This window comes from Akebia trifoliata, chromosome 8 (genome assembly GCF_017979445.1).
Source record: "Akebia trifoliata isolate Shusen 1 chromosome 8, ASM1797944v1, whole genome shotgun sequence".
NCBI lineage: Eukaryota > Viridiplantae > Streptophyta > Magnoliopsida > Ranunculales > Lardizabalaceae > Akebia > Akebia trifoliata.
In genome coordinates, this window is record NC_141382.1 from 1,486,895 (window position 1) to 1,494,458 (window position 7,564).

Genomic DNA, 7,564 nt, shown 5'->3' on the forward strand with positions numbered 1-7,564 from the left:
TTAAACTTTTCAAAAAAAAAAAAAAGATATCTCCATTATTAAACCTTGTCTGAAACTTCAATAAAGAAAAAAAAAAAAAAAAATTCTATATCTTGCATTTTATTTTAACTGGTACATATAGGTGCACATTTAGTTCAAAAAAGAAAAGAAGAGGAAGAAGAAGAAAAGGAAAGGAAAGGTGATCTTGCCTGATGAATATTAAGTTACCCAATGATGCTTATATTCTGGAATAGAAGTTACTTCCAAACAATATCCCCCATGAACTTAAGAGCCGGAACACCTCTAATCTCTACATCAACAAGGGGTGATCGGATTATCCTCAAGCCTGAAAGTTCCGGATCACCCTGGATCATCTCTAGTGCGCGCATCTGATCCTGCAGTATTCACCAAAACACCATTGAAACTGCACACCTCTTGAATATGGAAAATCAAAACTAAGCCCATACTCAAATCCGAGTCTCTAGAGTTTGCACCACTCATTATCCGGTGGAGCAACCGCCTATGAGATTGTAACCAATGAACTCATGTGTATTCTTCTTCATCAAAACTTCTACCAACCATCCTAAAGAATGTGATAGAATGGGTGTTATAGTCGTACCTTCCTTTTCATTGCACAAAATTTGCAGTCTGATGCCGAGGGGGGTAGAATTTGATTGACAATAAGCCTCCTGACAGGAACATTTTCAGTCTTCAATGAAGCATGCAATCTCGATGATTCATTGATCGCCATTACCTTGAAAAGAATAAATTGAATACGAAGGATGAAATTATTGAAACAATCATCAATATATTACGTCGTAGCTAGCTCACTCCATATATCATTTGCATGGTAAATTTGCTTTATTGACAACCAAATATCAGCTTGTAAGACTCTCCAAGGGAGTGGTTGGCTGCAAAAAAATAGGTTTGAACCAAAGATGGGGGAAATTAGGGACACCACTAGTAAAATTCATATATATGGGAAATGATTTCCATTACTTGAGTGAGGAAATCAATCCTCCGTGCTCAAGATGTGATTCTTCCACGTTTCCTACTTTGACCAAAATCAGAAGTCATGGACCAATCACCTTATAAATCATGCAAAGGGAACAGAACCTAAAAGCTCGAAGAGTCTGGCTCTCCCACACTCGTTCGTGAGAGAGAAGCACATGGACGACTCTTTTATCCGTTGGATTTCTAAATGAGTATCTCGAGTTTTTTTCACATTTATAACTGTTTTTAAAAGGCAAATTGTCCATACCCCTCATGATTTGGTCAATTTTGAGACATCCCTGCCTTTTCCCTAAAAATGGTGGTGATTTCTAAAGTAGAAAAAAACTTTTCCTCTCTTGGATTTGTTTCTTCTTCTTTCTATTCTACTGGGTTTCTTTGTATTTTCCCAAAAATTTAAACTAATCCAAGAAGCTATGAAGTCTTGCTTATGATTCAGTTGTAGGGGAGATCTACTTCAATGGGATAAGTGATGCTGAGGAGAAGAAAGCGATGATACAATTAAGTGGGTCCGATAAATATTTGTTGATCTCATCTTTTTCCCCAAAACACTTGATTTTTCCCCTAAATACATCTTCTTCAACGCTTTTTATTTGACAAAGTAATTTAATGAAGCCTTATTTATTTTCTCTTTGTTTGTTCGGAAGACTAAAAATAAAAATGTTATTTTATATATTAATGGATCAAATTGAGAATAAATTACAGGTTGAAGAAGATTTTTAGGAAAAATAAATAAAGTGCTTTTTCTCATGTTGATGATGAGGGTATTTTAGTCATTTTATTATTCATATATTACTGTCATTTGTTTGAATAAGCAGGGTATATTTCAAAATTCACCAATTCGTGAGGGTACAAACAAGTTGCCCTTTAAAAACAGTGGGTGACGTGGTAAAGCAACTTGAGATACTCATTGAGAAATCTAACGGCTATAAGAGTCGTTTGTGTGCTTCTCTCCCACTAACGAGCGTGAGAGAGCCGGACTCAAGCTCGAATTTGCTCATCAATGAGCAAAATATGCTACATTGGTGGTGTCATGGGTAGGTCAAAAAAGTTCTCCAAGTCATTATAACAGAATGTTTGTGTCGAACTCAAGTTTTTACCGTAGGGATTGTAACTATGACAAATTCCGTCGAATCTGTGTCGCGGAAAAGCTCTCGGACTTGTGCCATCCTCTCCCTTAGTTTCTCTAGTTTTTCAGACTACATAAACAAACAACAAAAGAACGGTTATTATTTAATTAAATCACAAAACTTTTTCTCAACAAGTACTGCCTTACAGCATCTTCCTGCTTCTCTTGTCCAAAAACAGATTTGATGGCTGAAGTTGCCGAAGCTATCTTCTTCTTTAGCTGAAATTGGCAAAGTGGAAGAAAGTAAATGTAATGAACATGGAAAGAAAAGAAAAAGTAATTAAATGCCAACCTTAAAGTGAAGGTCAACAACTAAAGAACATAAAGTAGGAGTTATAATGCAACTCAAGACATATTTGAATTTAAATCTAAAATGCTTCAGAAAAGCAGATCCATCTCTTTAGTCATTCATGGGCTGACTAATGTGATGTTCAGAAGCTCGAATACATTTCAAAACACTTGTTTTGATTAGGATCTGAAGTTCAAGCTGATTAAAATCAACAACAACAAAAAATGTGAATTTATGAAACTAACTGACGTGACGATTCGGTAATTTATTTAAACATTAAGCAACAATGAGATTTCCATTACCGTCAAGATCTTGCCTATGGATGCATCCAAGAAGTCTGGTAGAGACAACAGCCGAAGAGTATGACCCTGTAAAGGACAATTCATAACTAACATGAACTTTGACCCCATAGAAGTGCCTTCCAAAGAATTCGCACTTGTACTTACCGTTGGTGCAGTATCAAAAACAACCCGAGTAAACATACTATATTCTTGTGCTTCAATAAATTGCATAACCTGGAAAGCAAGTCAATAGTAAGGAAAGAAAGCAACAAAAATCCAAAGACAGATTCCAACCGACATGAACAAAATAAAAAAGAGGCCGAAATATAATGTATACATGCCTTAGAAATCGCAAGAGCTTCATCAAGACCAGGGGGAGGTGTGTCAAGCAACTCTCCTAGTTTTAGTTCTCCTAACTTGATCAATTCCAAGACAAGCATTTAGTCAAAGAGAGGAGGAACACAGAAAATTCAACCAACATTCAAAGTTAAAAAAGAATTACTCTATAAAATTAGCATATAGACGCTTTTATACTGCCTTCCCCGAATCCCACACTCCAAGAAACAACTCCAATATGTGAATATTGGTGATTCCAAATGAGTACATATGACTTCAACTAGGCAAAAAATTAAAAGCCACTAAATGGACTAACCCAATCTCAATGACCAGTTCCTGAGAACCAGGAGTGATTTCTTATACCTGGTTGATCATCCAAGGTAAAAACACCAAGTACATCTAGAATAGGTACTAGTTGCATTTCAATATAAGCTTGACTTAAATAATAATAAAAATAAAAATCAGTTTACACGATTTTTCATTTTCTAGTAGTTGTAGCCAAAATTTTACCTGCTCAACAAGCATTCCAAGGCCCATGCTATCTATTAAATCTTTGACCCCAGTGCCTCCATTTGTTTGACTTACTGCACGGAATTCTTCCCTTGCCTTCTCTGGGTTTATCTGTCACTAATACTGCCGATTAAATGCTTAATAGAGGAATGTGTTCATTAGGCAACAAACCCATCATTGGAACAACTAGTACATACTCCTAAATGAAGCTTTACATACATACCTCGAGAGCAAACAGAGGAGAATCCAAACCCTCAACTGGCACTAGTGTCCCACCAGTCAAATCCTACGAACAATATATAATGTGCAACCCGTTATACGAACGATGCTTAATGGAAAATTTGAACTAGTTAAAGAAGGAACGAGAAAGTAATATTTCCAACCTGAGCAAAAGAATCACTCAAAGAATGTGCAGGATCAGTTGAGACTACAATTGTTGGGTGACCATGGTTTGCAAATTTCACAGCAAGGGAAGCAGCACAACTAGTCTTTCCAACACCACCCTTCCCACCCAACATGTAATACTTCCGCTGGGTTCCAGCAGCCATTTCGTCAAACCCAGCAACAGCTTCAGCAGGAGCAGCCACCGATGTCACTGCGAAAGGATGAAACATCAAAAACATTTTCAATTTCGTATTAATTTTAAGATAACAACACACCCATTTAACATGTACAATAACAGCTGATCACATATTGTTCTCAAAAGCCACTTAACGATGCCAGTTCGCTGAGTTGGTAAGGTTTGGCATGTCGATACCATAGAACCCACTACCTACTTTACTCGTCCTTGGGGTCGGAATAGAATTTACCATCAAAACATGACTTACTAATGATTCTCATGTGCCCATATCATCATGATTCATAACTACCCATCATCATTTGTGTCTCTGTCAAGAGTCAAGACATGTGTTGTTACAAACATTCTTATTACCTCAATCCACATTATTTTCGGTATTCATCCCAGCTTTTAGAGCTTTAATTACTTTGCTCACATAAAATTTTCAATCAAAATGTGATCCAATTTCCCATTGATTGCAGTATATATATAATATATTAGAAATAATGACTCACTGCTTCTAATGTATCCATTACATCATAGCCATCACCATTTATGTCTAGAGGACCAGAGCTATATAACTTATATCATGACATGCGTTAATACATATACACATACGTTCTTACCACCTCAATCCACGTCATTTTTTTTCAGATTTTCACCTCAGTGTTTCAGATACTTCAATTTGCACTAAAGTCGATTCCAACTGCTTTTGTCTGTTGTCTACTCTCTCCAATATTTCAGAATTCATGTTCACTCTTCTTCTATATCACTACAATCAAGCTTCTATACTTAAAACTATTTCCACTTCATAATTATAAAAAATTATTAAAAAAGAAACCAATCAATCCCTCCTACATAATTGCAATGAACCTCCACCATACATTTAAATTAAAAAAATATATATAAAAATAAATAAATAAATAAACTAAATTTATAAGAAAAAATGTGCACAAAACAAACAAAAGAAAGTTAGGAATGCAAGAAATATAAAAACCCAATAAAGAAAAAAAAATCGAATGAATGAATTTTACCTTTAAATGAAGTTTTGTATGGTTTTCTTGTAATGGGTAGAACATAGACGAAGCTGAAGCTGAAGGTTCTGTTGATTTTGAGTGGAAAAAAGAAGGTTTGTTTTTTAGATAAGTGAGAGAGGGGACACACCATGGCCATGGCGTTTGTTGCAGAGATTCGATTGATAGAAATTGAAGAAGAAGAAGACGAAATGGAGGGAACACAAAGAGGAGCCATTTTTCTCTTGTTGGTCAGACCAAGAACACCGATTTCATTGGGGATAGTTCTCATTTAACTGTCAAACGTAGATACATTTTTGATAAACAGTCTTTAATTTGCGCCGTCGAAATTTAGCCTATTATCCTGATCTAAATATCTTAGCCGTTGCTAATATAATAGTGAAATAGAATCAGTTGGTGATCATTGCTGGCGATGATGATATACCCCTTGACCTGGGTCTTCTCCTAGAGAATAATGAAAAATGACCTAAATACTCTCATCCTCATCCTCTAACAAATAAATAAATATAAAAATAGAGAGCTTCTATTGCCACGACATCTTTTACTAATCACACCCCAAGATGTGTGCTACTTCTCTAGTGATTTACATATGAATTGGATTTTTCATAGAAAAAGTTGGTGTGACAATAGAATCTCTCTTCTTCGACAGGATTTAAACCTAAGACATAACTCTCCTCAAATCTTTACCAACTTAACTTATTTAATTGACACCTTCAAACCACTTTATATTTTTTAAGCAATTTCTTTTATAACCTGTTCTACCTTGGCTTTGACCTATTGTTTTCAACCTATTTTCGAAAATTCTTTGACTTTTCTGCCTAAATATTCATGGCTTTCAAATTTTTCCAAAAATCCTATATTGTTATAGTAATTTTAAGGAGTTAGAACCAGTGTTCGCTGATATGTGAATACGCTTAATTCGAATTGTTCACCACTAGAGAATTTTTATCAATTTATTAATAAAGACCAAGGTCAAAGGGGTATTCTATTAATTTAAAACTTTAGGATGTATCTTGATAGAGTCATGATAATCTGACACCCCCCTCTGACATACTCTCTCCTACGCTCTCGTCAAAGAATTGCAAATCATTTGTCTTGGGATACATAAGAAAAAGATTTATGATTCTATGTGTCTCAAGGCAAATGATCTATGATTTTGTGATGGGGCGTATGTCAGAGGGGGCGTTAAAAACTCATTATTCATCTCAATATATCAATATGTCGAGGGGTTTGAAGAAATTAAAACAAAATAACCTAAATCGTTTGGTTCATTAAATTTCCTGTATCCAAAGAGAATTGTATCGTGAACTGGTTCGATCCTTCTTCAACGAATTGGGTAACTTTGGTTAGAACTTATGGCTAGAGACGAGGGTGAAAGAAAATCAAATTTAGATGTTGAAGATGAAAAGTTTTGGAGGGTTAAACCAAAAAAATTGCACAAGAGGTTAAAGAAGGGGGTATTTCAAATATTCACCAAAATCCCGAGGGGGGGGGATGTCTAACATCATTATACAGAATTAAATTTAACGTTTAGAAATCACCTATGAGTATTTTCAGATATAGATAAATTTGCCACGTGGTAGGCAAAGGAGGCGTGTATTGACTAGCTACTCAACTCTTTGGAGTTTGGAATCGAGACTCTTTATTTTACCTATGCAAAACCATAAAGAAGCTAGGCCCACGATTAGTCGTATGGGCTAAACCATTCCTTCACAGTTCCAGACCTAACCCTATTTTGTTAGGAACCAGGCCCAAGTATGGCCCATTTACTTGAAGGCTTCTAATTTTGAACCAAGATTTAAACTGCTAGGTCTGTAAATGTCTTCCAACCAAGCCCATTCTCTTTTTAAACAAATTGAAAACGAGTGTAAAACAGGAGAAAAAAATCCACAGTTTTTGACAAAGATTGAAGATAAGGGCATTTCAGTCATTTTATGAGCCTCTCATGAAATACTCGAAGAATATATCTTCAATTTGAAATCAAAAGGATGTCTCTAATTTTGACCAAGGTGTTCTTAAAAATTACCCATTCTTAAATAAATGGTGTCTCTTATAACATTTTATTACTCACTTGGTGTGATTTTATGGTAAGATTTTTTTTTTTTTTTTTTTTTTTTGAACGAAGTGATCCTTGTGGCAGTGGGCTAACTTATGGTCTATCTGGTTTTGCTCGACCCAAATACCATACCATCACACCCTATCACGTGAAGCCATTAAGTAACTACCTTTTCGTAGAGGGGCATATAAAAATTTGAATAGATGACGTGAGGAGCAAATCCAGTCGGTCCTTACCATCTTAGCTAACCCCCAATGGGTAATTTTATAATAGGATTTTGTTAACATGCTCTAAAAGAGTGCAATAAATACATTTTGAAAATTGATTTGTGAGGGTATTTTGATAATAAATTAAAAAATTAAGGTCATTTTCTTTGTAAATTC

The 7,564-nt window shown here is 35.3% G+C and overlaps 1 protein-coding gene across 3 annotated transcripts; it reads right to left on the reverse strand.

Moving 5' to 3' along the window:
• Window positions 1-70: 70 nt before the first annotated feature.
• Window positions 71-5,408, reverse strand: LOC147395335 (ATPase GET3B-like). 3 transcript variants are annotated; one of them, XM_086450460.1, is made up of 11 exons: window positions 5,126-5,403; window positions 3,919-4,130; window positions 3,759-3,821; window positions 3,536-3,646; window positions 3,031-3,105; window positions 2,855-2,923; window positions 2,711-2,776; window positions 2,267-2,338; window positions 2,091-2,189; window positions 599-733; window positions 71-374 (listed from the first exon to the last, which is right to left on the reverse strand). In XM_086450460.1, exons 1-11 carry the CDS (start codon window positions 5,394-5,396, stop codon window positions 237-239), a joined length of 1,311 nt encoding a protein of 436 aa, XP_086306586.1. In that variant the 5' UTR covers window positions 5,397-5,403; the 3' UTR covers window positions 71-236. The 3 variants fall into 3 exon arrangements, with proteins under 3 accessions (XP_086306586.1, XP_086306585.1, XP_086306587.1); XM_086450459.1 differs by having other exon boundaries at window positions 2,711-2,923; window positions 5,126-5,406; XM_086450461.1 differs by lacking the exons at window positions 71-374; window positions 599-733 and adding an exon at window positions 740-890 and having other exon boundaries at window positions 5,126-5,408.
• Window positions 5,409-7,564: the final 2,156 nt, after the last annotated feature.